Genomic DNA, 13,858 nt, shown 5'->3' with positions numbered 1-13,858 from the left:
GTGTGGTGCTTTGAAAGCCGCTGAGGGTGAGGCTGCCGTGGAGGACTAAAAGAGAAGAGGCTGAGCCAGTGCCACGGTGAGAAATCGGTGTTTAAGAGGTAACTGTGGTTAGCTGAAGCTCTCTGAGAATACTCAGCAAAGGTTAGGCCAGGTTCAGGTGCTATGGAACCAACCCCCACACACAAAGCAAAGGTAAAATGTTACCCCTGGAGCCTTAAGGGGAGAAAAAAAGAAGAGAGGCCTTTTTCCCCCCATGGGCAAACCAGAGAAGTTCTGTTTGAAATCTTGCAAAAGCTAGGAAGGATGCATGGAGCCCTTCGAACAGTTAGAGGCCTGGCTTGGCTTTTACAGGAATTTCTTTCAGAGCAATTATTGGAAAAACACAGTAGGATCAAATATTACCTTCAGCTTAAGATTTATTCTCAGCTTAAATGTATTCAAAAGTAAAAATAACTTAAAAAAAACTGCTTTCTTACAACAAAACATGATGGAGCGGAAGTTATATAGCGTTTAATCTGCATTAACGCCTGTTCTTAAGTTTAGATCTTTTGTACGTTTTATTATCTTTTATCTATTATACGTGGATAATCTGCACCCATTTATTCCAGTTAACTTCATAGGGGAACACTCTTCCCAGCCTGAGAGTACAGTCTATGGTAGGCTCAAAGTATGTTGTTGGGGTTTCACTCAGTTTGGGATTGTTTATTTGTTCTTCTATGACTGGCTTAGAGAAGAGAGACACCATGGATGGCTTTTTCAGGTGAAATCGTCTGATGCAACCAAGAGCTTCAAGACCCTGCAGAAAAGTTCACACATTTTAGCTTAAGCAGTTGCAAAAATAAACTGAACAACCCACCCACCCCCTCAAATGCTATTCTACATTTAGTGTTCCCAGAAACATGAGGCAATTTATACCGAGTGGTTTCACTTCCAGCCCACAGGAGGACACAGCGATGGCAAAGGGCATGGCAAAGATTACTGCACACCAAAGAAAGTTCAAATAGCTGGATATATCCTCATTTGTCATTTTGCTCATCAGCTACTGTATCTCTTGAGGATAAAAGCCTTTCAGTGTAGCAGTTGATGTCTGAATAGTAAGAACACACTTTCAGTGACAGCTCTGAGTTACACGTTGGAGCTGGTATAAATGTACCAGGATTCTGAGTCAGCACCTGTTAATGGGTAGGCATTTGTTCCCACAGCAACACCCAACAAGGCAGTCTGTGTGCTGTATGTGCTGAAAATACCTGCTGCATATTCAGGGATCTTACACAGGGAAGCATTTGGATCTACTGGCACTTGGTATAATACTACAGATAGAATATATATAGCTCTGTATAGGATTTCAAAACCAGTTCTCACCAGATTTATTAATAATCAAGTTGTCACCCATTTTGCTGGGACTTCAAGCGAAGTAGGTGCTGACTCTTACTGCAGAAGCTTAACCTAACAGGTTCACACAGCTGATGGTTCACATACCTGCAGTATCTCCAAGACAGCAACAGGCTGCAGGACCCCCATATAATGCTGCAGCAGCAGGTCTTCTGTTATGCCTGGTTTTGTCATGACGTGATAGAGCACAGCTTCCATCATTCCCTTACATACAGGTTTATTTAGATTCCCATCCACAATCCTCCATGGTCTCCCGATGAAGCAGACGTTCTCACAGGCCCTGCAAAAGACAGTTCAAGTTCAGCTCTGCCAGCTGCTACTTTGAATGTAAACTGCTGGCTGCATCACAATGCCTCTTCCATCCCCCTATACTGGCAGCCAAGGCAAAATGCCAGGATGCTGTTGGGCTCCTGGGCACACTGCTGGCTCACATTCGGCTAGCTGGAGGTCAAACAGCAGCCCCCAGGTCCTTTTCTGCTGGGCATCTTTCCAGCCACTCTTTCCCCCCACATGTACCCACTGCATGGGGTTGTTGTGACCCAAGTGCAAGACCCAGCACATCACTGATGATCAGCAAAGTTTTGCTTCACCTGTTTGCATTACTTCTATTATCCTCCAAAAGTTGCCAAAGACTTGCTTTGATCTGCAACATACAGCAATGGTACTCAGCCAGGAAACCGAATTGCTCATTTTTAGCATTTTGGATGCAAAGGCTGGACCCTGCATTGTAATTCACACTTCCAATATTGCAGAGTTTCTCTATGCCTTTCCTGGCCATGCAGAAGCTGAGAGTCACTGACACTGGACTTGTGAATTAAAATTCCTGTTGTTCCTCTGATATTGGGGAGCACACATATGAACACATCAACAACATTAACAAGAACAATGGAGGAAAACATGGGGCTCATCTTCAGTCCTCTCAACCCACCAGAACATAAAACTAAGGTCTCCAAAGCATTTGCTTTCAGAAGTTATTTTGGTAACGATAACTTCAGCTGTTCTGCAGATATCTCTGTTACTCACCTGTCCTTAGCTGCCTGGGATAAGTCTGTCATAGAACAGTCTGAAAATAAAACAAACACATAGTTTTTAAGTTAATTAGCCCAAACTTTATATAGTAGAAGGAAAGTAAAAGGCAGCTAAGGTGTAAAAGGCAATGGCTTATGCTAGAAAATAACAATCAAACTAAGTGGTGTGTTGTTCTTTGTTGCATGGGGAGTACCACGATTCCGCTCTGCCTTTATCTGCCTGCAGCACAGCCCTTGTTCCACACTTGTTCTCACAACCACATCTGTCTGCTCCAGCCACACTTCTTGTGGTTTTATTCCAAAATCATAGCAAGAAGTTTTATCACTAAAAGTCTTATTACATGGCTGAACAACAGACAATTCTATGTGCTGAAAGAACCAAGTTTCACCCTATGCAGGGTCTCAGCTTGCAAGTGCTCACATGGGTTTGGGTTTGTTTAATTTTATGCTGCTGGTAGTCATACTGAAGTTGATCAGCTGTCTGAGTAACTGTACTTAGGATTTGAGAATGCAAACTCAAGATTTCAGCATGGTTTACCTACAAAATGAAGGTTGTCACTGCAACTTCCATGAGCTGTTATGGCATGGGTTTTAATTACACAGTTACTTAGTGTACATACCTCTACCACACCCAGAGGCTAACAGCTTTGGCATAAGCACATGTAAACCCTTCAGCTGTGCTTCATCAGTTAGGCCGCTAAGAACTCTGCACTTGGTTGCAGCTACAATTTTACCCTTCCTATGTTAAAAGCAGTAGAAGTTAAATCCAAAATATCATTTTAGCAGTTCTTAACATGAAACTACTGAAGTCTTACGCTACTTAGACAGCCCAGAGTCTATTTCTTGCAAGAAAGCTCCAATTAAACAATAGTCAACTCCCAGATCCTATGGATCAATCTGCACCGATTCATATGGCAGGCTGCAACTGTAAATGCAGGGTAAGGGCAGATTTTGGCAAAATGCCACAAAGACTGTTAGCTTGTGATTCAATCTGAAATGAGAGCTGGTAGAAACAAAAACAAAAGAACCTCTGCCATCAACCTACTCAATGTAAATCCTGGCAAGGACTACTAGCTATTAAAAAAAGAAAACTGGAAATAAAAAGGACAGGAAAATGGAGTCAGATTGGGTCACAAAAGAGGCTATTAATCTTCACTGGCACGTCCTGCATTCTGGTGAATGGTTTAATGACTTCACAGCTTTCAGTCACAGGCATTCTAGTTAAAGGTACACCATAGTGCTGTGTTTTCTAGATTTAAAAATGTCTCATCTTTGGAGTGAAGCCAGAGATGAGAAACTTCAGATCTAAATATATCGTTGGAGAACATTAAGACACTGATTGTCTTGCTCTACTCTGCACTGGTGCAGCCTCACCTTGACTACTGTGTGGAGTTCTGGGCACCACAGTACAAAAAGGATGTGAAACTGTTGGAGAGTGTCCAGAGGAGGGTGATGAAGATGGTGAAGGCACTAGAGGGGAAGATGTATGAGGAGCAGCTGAGGGCACTGGGCCTGTACAGCCTGGAAAAGAGGAGGCTGAGGGGAGACCTCATCACAGTCTACAGCTTCCTCTTGAGGGGGAGTGGAGGGGCAAGCACCGATCTATTCTCTTCCGTTACCAGTGATAGGACCCGAGGGAATGGAGTCAAGCTGCAACAGGGGAGGTTCAGGCTGGGTATCAGGAAGAGGCTCTTCACGGGGACTCCTCAGGGATGTAGTCACTGCACCAAGCCTGTCAGAGTTTAAGAAGCATTTGGACTGTGTTCTTAGTCACATGGTCTAAAATTTTGGGTGGACTTTTGGGTGCCAGGAGTTGGACTTGATGATCCTTACAGGTTCCTTTCAACTTGGGTATTCTATGATTCTAAGGAAATGGGTTTCTAAGGAAAGCATATTTCTGGACTAGGCATGAACATTCCAGGCACAGGCACAGAAAGTAATCTGTCACATATCTGAAACCTCCAATACCTTTCAGATCAACTAGCACAGTGCCCCTTTGTGAGAAATGAAAACTTCTCTTAGTGGGTATGGCTTCATAAAGGATTAAGGGTTTGCTTATAAAATGGAGCTACCTGTTTGGGATCAGATGACAATGAGCTAGCCTCTATTTCGTGGATGTAGAGCACTCCTACATACCTTTAGAGGCCTCTGGGTTCTCCTGCGAATGGGAAACATCATCACACTGCTCTTTGGCTGAGTGTTCAAGGCTAGGGGTAAGCTTGTTGTGGTCAGTGCTGAAATCATCATTTTCTACTTCCAGCTCTTTGTCCTCAGAACAAGGTTTGTCTTGATCCTTGTATGCATCCACATTCACAGTGTCTGGAGCACACAGCGGGTGTTCAGCTGTATGTTCTGATTGTCCCCCCAGGGAGCTTGATTCCCCGTCCGTGATCAAAGGGTTCTTCATGGTAATAGGATCAGTAACATCTGCATCGAAGTTACTTGCATTTGCACTTTTCAAAACGCTCTGTGAATCCTGGCAGAGTTGGTTACCATCTTGAAGGACATCATTTTGAGTCTTGCATCTCTTTTTTGGGGGTTCTTCATCACAGAGATTTTTTGTGTCTGTTTCCAGCTGTTCCTCCTCTTGTGAACATTCCTCTCCTTTCTTTGGTCCTGACAGCAGGCAATCCTGTTGTACATCTGAGAGAGCAGTGTCTGCACCTTGCTGACCAGAATCATCTGGTTTATTTATCAGACATACTGAATGTAATAGCCATGGCTTGGCAAATATAATTGCAACCAGTCGTACAGTATAGCCTCCTACTTCTAAAACCTGCTGCATTTCAATGAGGTCCTATGAAAAAAAAAAAAAAAAAGATCTCAGGAGCTTACAATGGAAAAAAAGGCATTATAACTAAGTATCATGGAATCGTCATATTTAAGTAGCAGCAAAGAGGGAGAGCTTAGTAGGTTATTCAATTTCCTGTCCTGTTGTGCTTAAGTTGAAAAGATGTTCTGTACCTTACACTTCTCTGAAATTGCAAACCAAGACATTTTTGTTCAGCTTAAATTAAGTTAAACTGTAACTGGGAAAGAGTACTTTGCTTCCAGAGGTGAATGTTGACACCTCTAAGTTTCTGAAAAAGTTAATTCCTATCTTTGATTAAATGCTGCTTTAGATTTTGGCCTTACTATGAGACAAGATTTCTATCATGCTATTGGTATGTTATCTCTTGCCTAATACAAATAGCTTTGTTCAATTTATATTGCTTCATACCATCTGGAAGATTGTTCTATTCAAGGGGAATTCTAGGCATGCAGACATTAATGTATGGAAAACAGCTGGCAGTTAAACCACCTGAATGTACTGCTGCAAGTTCCTGGTGCGAGCAGGTTCCACCTCTTCATAGCTGCAGAAACGTTTGCCCAGGTCAGCTGTGCAAATCCCGAAGTGGGAAGTGGCTTCTATTGCATTACGGATCTCCAAAACAGCAGCTGTGTCTCCGGGAGTATAGCCATAGCATTCTGTACACTCACGAAGGAAGTGATCAACATCATACTTTTCGTCTTGGACTTTTATCAGTCTAGTAAAAGTTTCAGGAAGGCAGGAGACTCCCACAGCTGTGTTATCAAGCACAGAAGAAACTGCAAAGCAAATAAAAAACAAGTGTATAAGCTGTGATGTATTGTTATTACACAGTGCACTATGGAAAGATAAATATTCTGAGACAGACAGATTAGAGGTGTTCTAGACAATTCCAATTAAAAACAGAGCTCAGCTTTCCATGTTCATTACTGCAGCTTCCTTTTTCCTTTCTGCCTTACATATTTGTGTCTGAAAAGGCCTGTAGATGTACAGCAAGCTGGTTGGAAAGGGCCTGTTCTCTTAGCAAAGGGAAGTATCACTGGAAGACAGTGTAGACTTTCTGGAATTCTCTTACACTGGGCCACCTAAACTTAATTAACTAGTTAATTAACTCAGTTAATTAGTTAATTAAGTTAACCTCATTAATTAGTTAGCCCAGCTCTCCAGCCTGTCCAGGTCTCTCTCACACTGAAAAATCTGTGGCAGCAAGCTATTAGCCAAACAATGGCATAAACTGCGAGTTCCCAGTGTTTTAGTACAATCAGTATAACAAGCATCTCTGTTTGGGGACAGGTCTGTCACTGCACCAAAACTCACCCCCCACTGTTATAAGTATTCAGAAGCTGAAGCAGCACAAAACCGTTTTTCAGTCTCAGATGGTTAGGTGGCAGTTTTGGCAGACCTCTTATCTGCTCCCTGCCCTTTTATCTGCAGGTTTCCTTTACATCATGCACTGACAGACACTTACATGACAGCTGCACTTCATTGACAGCCAAGGAAAAATAAGAACTGTAATGAGCTGTTAGCTGAGCAGAGCTGCAGGGCATGTATGGTAGCAGAGATATGAGAAATAATTTATATTTTACCTCTATCACAATAACAATAGGAATGGGCAGGGACAGCACTAGCCCTTCCCACTAAGAGCTAAACAGCTACAGGCTTTCCTGGATACATTTGCATTACAGCAGAAAGGAAGACCTTCAGGAAGGAAGAGTGCCGATAAATTGCAAATATTCAAGCTCTAAATGTTATCAACAAGTTTAATTACTGTAGCTAAAAGGCCAGAGATTGAACACCACTATTTCAGTCACTTGCAACAGACAAGTAAAAGTGAATTTCCATTCAAGGAGCTCTGAAAGATTTTTTTTTCCTCTTTACAGAAAAGAAACCCTGGGTGTAAGGTAGCATGGTACTTTAAGTTACTGGGGGGAAAGACAAACTTCAGGAAAAATGGAGAAGAGAACAAACATCCTATTTTGATAAACAATTTCATGCAACATGAAGTGCAGCCAAGGACTTGTCACCAACCACCAAAAGGTGCCTTTAGAAGTCAACTACTTGTTTGTATTCAGTCAGGAGAGAAAGCATTACAAGGCAAACTGCATGTCTAATGAAAAAAGAACATTCCTATTAGGAGGCTTTGTTCAACTCAGAAAACTCATAAGCTGAGGATTTATCTATCCTGCTCCAGCCCATCTGTGAACCAACCTGGAGAGCTGAGTCTTCCCGGAACTGGTGTACACCGCAGCTTAACCTTCACCTGGCAGGAATTGACCACGATATTGTCACTGGGACTCAGATTGCGCATACTGACGATTCCAGGGGCATAGTAGCCTCTCATCAGCAAGTAATTGGTATGAGATGCTTGACGAGCTTTTACTTCTATTCTCCGTTTGCCTCCAGAGCTGTCGTCTAAGTCGTCATCCTCCTCTTCCTCCTCCTCAAGTCCTTCTTTTCCCAAGCTACAGCAAACAGAGACTGTTTGTTTGTTGCCTTTCCCCCTCCCAAAATAAGAAATTGACTCATTACAAGGAGTACAGCAAGAACACATGCTATTCTGCATTCCAGTGGTTAGTCATGAACAGCTGTGGGTACGTCCATAACAGGCTTATTTGAAGTGCTGAGAACAAACAACCGTAAAAAAACAAAATCCAGTGAAGGTCCACAGTGAAGTATAGACTGTCTTTTTGTGAACATCTGAAATGAACCCCACATATCTCAGCTTACAGTGCTGAACCTCTGAACTTCTGTTCTTGGCTGAACAGCAGCTTCATCATGAGAGAACACCTCTCAGAGCACAAAGGCTGAAACCGTAAGTGTCTCAGACAGGCATGAGGCATGTCTGTCTCATAGCGTAGGGTTTATTTTTAAAAGGAGAAAAGCATCACAGACCAAACACTTCAGTTATTTAAAAAAAAATAAAAAAATAAAATAAAAAAAAAACTGTAGACAACCTCAAAGTAGAGAAAGAATAGTTGTAACAGCAGCCATGATAGATTTCCCAGGAACAAATTTAGTCAAGTCAACACTGTTACTTTCCAGGACAAGAAAGAGCCATTCTGGATAAACGCAAAGCAGACAAGGCTCTGAACAACTGATCTAACCCTAAAGTTGTCTCTTGTTTTAAGCAGATTATGCTAGAGACAACCTAACCTAGGTTCCTTCTAATATTTTCTGAGATGGCTTAGACCTGAAGTACCATCTCTTAAAACATATTAAAACCAAAAAGGAAAACATCATTTTGAAAAAAATCTACTGTGAGCATATCAAAACCGGTTGGAAAACTGAACTCAGGTACCTCTACTCACAACTAGGAGTGCCAAGAGAGAGTTTCAATTTCAATGGTATTCAATTGCTGCAGGTTTAAAAAATAAAAATTAAAGAACAGACAACACACAGAACAAATACTGTGGAGCCAGGTGTCACTGATAAAGAAATCCTAGTAAATCTTTCTTAGTCCTTGAAATGGGAAGATAGCCAACTTCATTCAAGTTACCCCCAAACCTTATTTACTAATAAAAATAACAGTGCTTACCTTTTTATCACTTCATTTTCTACCATAGTGCTGTCCACCACAACTATCTGTTCTGGGATTCTCACATTCACAGATACAAGTCCCAGGGAGAATAGGGAAAGCATTGTCACACAGTGACCACCAGGTCCATCCATAGGAAATGTAATCATGTCTTCTGATGCTTTGCTTTCTTGATCTTTAAAGGAGAAGTTATCTGGCTGGTCTGATTTTTCTGTGTCCTTGAGCTTCTCGAAGAACTGAAAGGACTCCGTACAGATTGTACTAGGAAACCGCCATGTAAAAACTCTGGACAAAAGAAAAGAAAACAAACAACCAAACAAGAAAAACAATTGGCAAACCATAAATCTTTCGTAGTCTGTTCTTACAGTGTATAGATTTCAAATCAATAGTACACAGAGCAGCCAAATAGTTAAAGTGCCATGCTAGAGCTGATGACCAAGTATCCTCTACATCTGCTTTCACAGTCCCTTTACTAGGTCCAGAAGAGCAGGCATTTGTACACCATGTAAAGGTCAGGTACTATATAGCAAATATAAAGGAACAATCTCATCTCCTGCTTGAGCATTGACTGCATTTATAGCTAACTGCTCTTCCCTGCCCCCCGACATCCAGGGTACAATACAGCACAAAATAATTAAGAGACAAATCTTTTCATCACATCTAGAACTTTGGTGCTACCTCCCCTCTCCTCTGCACATGTCTTTCTGTAAAGGCTCTTCAGCAAACTTGTCTCTATTCCCTGCATGGTCCCAATTGCTAACTGAATGAAGGGCTAACATACACAGATGGTATCTTTATCTTTTGAGCTTCAGCTGTTATGGCCGTTTGTTTTTTTAAACTCTAGATACTTCATGTGTATTCTCCATGCCAAGCATACCAGACTTGATTCTTCTTATTTGCTCATGCATATACAGTGACACCCACCTGTAATAACTCTGAGAGAGCTGATATGACATGGGTACAAAAGGCAAAGCCCGGCTTTTCTTTGGACCCAGCGTATGGTTTACTCGACGGCGATTGACCAAGCTTCTCTTCTGACACTCTAGGAAAGCCTTCACAAGAATGTCATCCCGGTACTCCCGGTACAAACGAAACGTCTGCAAAAAACACCAATGTAAAAGACAGTTTTAGCTCAGAACCCACTGGTAGGCTCACCTACTTGAGGTTTATATTAACTAAATGAACACTGAGCTACAAGCCAGAATGTAAGTGATATATATAAATTCACTTAACTACACTATTTGTTTCTTTTATTGGCTTCCAGGCTTTCCGAAGTAAATGCCAATTAAATTAACTAAATTCTGTAGGACACTTAAAAGTGAAAATGGGATCAGTCTCCTACTAGAATTTACTATGTAAAGCACATTCATTTGCACTGTATCTGGATAGATTCTTCCCATCATTTTACCAGGCGGACATGCTTCCACGAACTTGACTTTTTAGGCTCCATCTTGCCTGTTGATATTAAACTCCTTTGGAACTTCTAACTTTATTTTTGAAGTGTTTCACTGATAGATGATACATTTTTGTAATCTCCAACACTGAAGGAGAGGTTGACCAACGCCAGTGTCAGCTGGATACTAGGACTGCCTTTGTGGCATCTCCTCCAGAGCATAATTTCAATTGCTCAAGCAGGCACTAAATCATGATACAGTTTGACCCACTGGAATTGACATAGAGTTCATTTCCTATGATTTTCAGGGATTGCTGCAACCTTACATCTTGCAATCTCATCCTCAGCAGAAAAGCACCATATAGAAGAACTGCCTGGAAAACATAATTTCTCAAAAGCAGAACAGAATAATCCCCACAGAATGGATACAAATCTAAGTTTCAGGGTTTCTTGTCTCCCATTTGAAAAGACGTGACAAGGTAAAGAAAAGCTCTTTAGGACTGTATGACCAGTAAGGATTGGTTTAGATTTTGTACCTGAAACGACTGGCAAGATTTCATCTGGTTATCCGAGAGTGCCAAAGTGCTCTGAATAAGATTCTGTAGCACTAAAAAATGAATATCGTAGACACTGAAAAAAAGAAAAAAGTGTTTATTTATGATGATGATTTTTGAGCAGGAGATACCAAACTACTGAATTAGCACAAAAATAGGCCAACTCAATCACTTGCTTCTTTGGATATAGATTTCTAAAGATGTGAGATCAGCTGAGGATCATTAACGTAAAGGAGCCTGTTAACATTTCCTTGACACTCCACCCTGAATTTTTGGATCAGTCCAGATAACCTGACATAAAACAAAGTTATTTTTGGTAACATCTCCTCCTCTTAAGGTACAGCACCCATATGGAAAACATAAATGTTATTATAATGGTAAGAGACCACCAGAATGACAGATTATTGTCTTAGTTGAGAATATTCATACAGGAAAGACTGTCTTATTTCACATTCCAGAGAACTCCTTGCCAGTAAATAAAACTTCTGCTTCCACCTCTACCCATTCCGTAAGACTCCTCCTAAGACTCCTCTGGATGTTTATAGGCTAACACAGAGAAGGTGCTTCCCAAGTACAAAAGTCTTTGGCCAAAAGCCACTTTCCAAAATATATCTGCATTTTCTGCCAGCGTGAGACCTGGGCTCATCTGACAGTCTTGCCCTATCTTTTGTCTGCACATGAGCCATAATAAAGTAGATTTTCGTAGAGCAACCGAGGATTCCCAACACAGTCTTCAAGTCAAGCACTTCCTTAGTGTTCTGCAATTTCCAGACACCTCTTTTCCATTTCTTTACAAGTTGAGAGGTTAGATTTGTAGAACACTGCAAAGCATTTCAGGAATGATCTTACTACTTCCTAAATTCTGGTGAGGACAGTAAGTGGTAAAAATTTCTTTTCAGTTGCAAAGGAGATTTAAAAACTTGGAGATAAAAATAATCACAAAGATACTGAAAATTCAGGTTTTCCCAACAAAGAAATTTTGAGAAGGTCATTGCTGCTGTCATTCTATTTATCAAATCCACGATCCATGTCAGAGATACCTGCAGGCTTTTAAGCATATTCTTATACTTAGCTTTATATTGAAAAAACAAACAAACAAACACATGAAAAACATACTGAATTAGATGACTATATGCACAACTTTCACAGATGTGAGGGCTGACATGACCCTGGAGTCCCAATGGAGAAAAATAGTGCTGATGTTACTCACCTACTGAGACTATCCTCTTTTGTGTTTTGGTTTGTATCTTCTCCAATTGCCAAAACTCGAAATCTAAATAAGTGAAGGGAAAACACCATGACAAAAGTAACATGTTTTATGCTGAATCTGTGCCATACAGAGATCTTGATTTCGTATCAACTGTGAAATGCAGAGGTTAACCACAGCAATTGCTAATAACCTAAGTACTAAAGCAGTGCAAGGGTGCTCTCTGCTCCAGCAGCCCTCAGCATAACTGTCAGATAAAACACATGCATGGGAGCCAGTACAGAATTGTACAGATTTGGTATTTTACTGAGTTCTCAGAATTTCAGTTGCCATCCACAGCATTTCAATAACATACAGCTTTTCCCAAAGTAAAAAAAAAATAAATAAAAGTTACAAAGGTGCTAAATTTGTTATCATAAAATTGTTGAGACCCATATTTTCAAACTCATCTCCAAGTAATATTCATCAACAGAGAGCCTGGGGAATGCTACACAATACTAAGCACTCTTTGGTATTACAGTTTTAGAGAGCAGCATTGAAATGATTTAGCTGAATAACCAGCAACAAATTATGATACAAAATGAAGCCAGTTGATCTGGAAAATGGTAAAGGAAAGTCAAAATCACCATTACCTGGAAAAGAGTTCCTGCAAAGTATCAGGAATCTCAAGGTTGGGATTCCCCAGTGTCGAACTGAATTTCACTTTCAGTCTTTCCACAAACTGCTTAAACTCTGTTGCACAAACCTTTAAAAAACAAAGAGAAAGAAATTGAGGTTGGTAACATTTCTGAAGAGTCGGAAAAGACCATTTACTTTCAAAGTGTTGATGGAAGATTCTGGTAGAGATAGCTTAGTATTGAATTATCAAGTCAGAGAAATAGTCCAACAGATGACAGAATTCATTAAAAGCTCTGTAAAGACTGCTGATTTTCTCAAAAGTTGCAGGTTCTGTTTGTAATCAGGCTCACAGCTACAAGCAACCCACCATAAAGACAGTTAAAAAAAAATTAGACACAACAGCATAAGATATCTTGCTGGAGCTTTATTTAGGCTTCTGCTTAAGTATTTTTTTCTCCTTATACCCTTCACAGTCTCTATCATGTTCTACCTCAAATGAGTTTGCACAATCACTTTTTGAAGGACACCTGTTAGACAAGGGGCTAAGAGGATTAAAAAAAAAAAGTCAGTGTACATGAGTACACATGAAGGATTTTTACAAACAAACACATTGAAAAAAAAAAACAACAATTTTGTTGTGCTGTTTACATGCCTTTGTAAGGCTGCCTGTGTCCATCTCATTCCCAAATAGCAATGATGCTACATTTTTACAACAATGCTATTTTTAACGTAGCAAAGAGCACAAGAGAGATAAGAAATTAAATCATAGTGCAAATACTCAAGAAACGAAATCACAGTGCAAGCACTCAGTAACCCAAGCAATGCAGGCACTCTATGACCTTTCAGATTATTTCACTCCTACCTGTGGATCTTCATAGTTATTTTCTCTATTCATGAAATCATCAATGAGGGCTTTATCTTGGTAAACCTCAGCAAGGCAAACTCTGCAACAGATACAGTTGAAGACATCGTAACTGGTTGAAATTCTCTCAGTCTAATGCTGCTCAGAGAAATTAAACTATACATGTTATTTACAAAATAGGAATAAAGGAAGAATTCTGCCTAACTTACCACATACCTAGATTATCAGTGCAATCAAACCACCTCATCTTCATTTCACTACTTCACATGGGCTGTGATAGAAATGAGACCTGAATAATAAACCTACATTTCCTTTAGGAAAAACTTCTATGCCACAGCCCATACACAGTGCAAGAATAGCACCCATGCAAGTAATTTTTTTTTTTTTTTGAATATTTCCTAAGGAATGCAAGAAAGTAGAGCAGAATAGGAAGCAGAGGTGTTCTGTGAGGGACGAAGGG

At 40.5% G+C, this 13,858-nt stretch overlaps 1 protein-coding gene and 1 long non-coding RNA gene across 5 annotated transcripts in view; one reads left to right on the top strand and one right to left on the bottom strand.

The window, feature by feature from the left end:
• Window positions 1-398: 398 nt before the first annotated feature.
• Window positions 399-13,858, bottom strand: part of GTF3C1 (general transcription factor IIIC subunit 1) — a 41,472-nt gene continuing 28,012 nt past the window's right edge. For all 3 annotated transcript variants that reach the window (XM_084537045.1, XM_084537046.1, XM_084537047.1), the window contains 12 exons: window positions 13,399-13,480; window positions 12,551-12,663; window positions 11,922-11,984; window positions 10,694-10,787; window positions 9,689-9,861; window positions 8,765-9,049; window positions 7,438-7,691; window positions 5,722-6,008; window positions 4,557-5,217; window positions 2,416-2,455; window positions 1,480-1,672; window positions 399-796 (listed from right to left, as the gene is read on the bottom strand). In XM_084537045.1, coding sequence (XP_084393171.1) covers window positions 575-796; window positions 1,480-1,672; window positions 2,416-2,455; window positions 4,557-5,217; window positions 5,722-6,008; window positions 7,438-7,691; window positions 8,765-9,049; window positions 9,689-9,861; window positions 10,694-10,787; window positions 11,922-11,984; window positions 12,551-12,663; window positions 13,399-13,480 — 2,467 coding nt within the window. In that variant the 3' untranslated portion in view covers window positions 399-574. The remainder of the gene's footprint in view (window positions 797-1,479; window positions 1,673-2,415; window positions 2,456-4,556; window positions 5,218-5,721; window positions 6,009-7,437; window positions 7,692-8,764; window positions 9,050-9,688; window positions 9,862-10,693; window positions 10,788-11,921; window positions 11,985-12,550; window positions 12,664-13,398; window positions 13,481-13,858) is intronic.
• LOC311445218 overlaps window positions 7,793-13,858 on the top strand; it is a 31,316-nt gene continuing 25,250 nt past the window's right edge. For both annotated transcript variants that reach the window (XR_014698310.1, XR_014698311.1), the window contains exon 1: window positions 7,793-8,041. This is a non-coding gene — a long non-coding RNA (uncharacterized lncRNA). The remainder of the gene's footprint in view (window positions 8,042-13,858) is intronic.

Source organism: Aythya ferina (genome assembly GCF_964211825.1).
Source record: "Aythya ferina genome assembly, chromosome: 15".
NCBI classification, from domain to species: domain Eukaryota; kingdom Metazoa; phylum Chordata; class Aves; order Anseriformes; family Anatidae; genus Aythya; species Aythya ferina.
The sequence above is the reverse complement of the archived record's forward strand: the minus strand, read 5'-3'. Positions and strand labels throughout refer to the sequence as shown.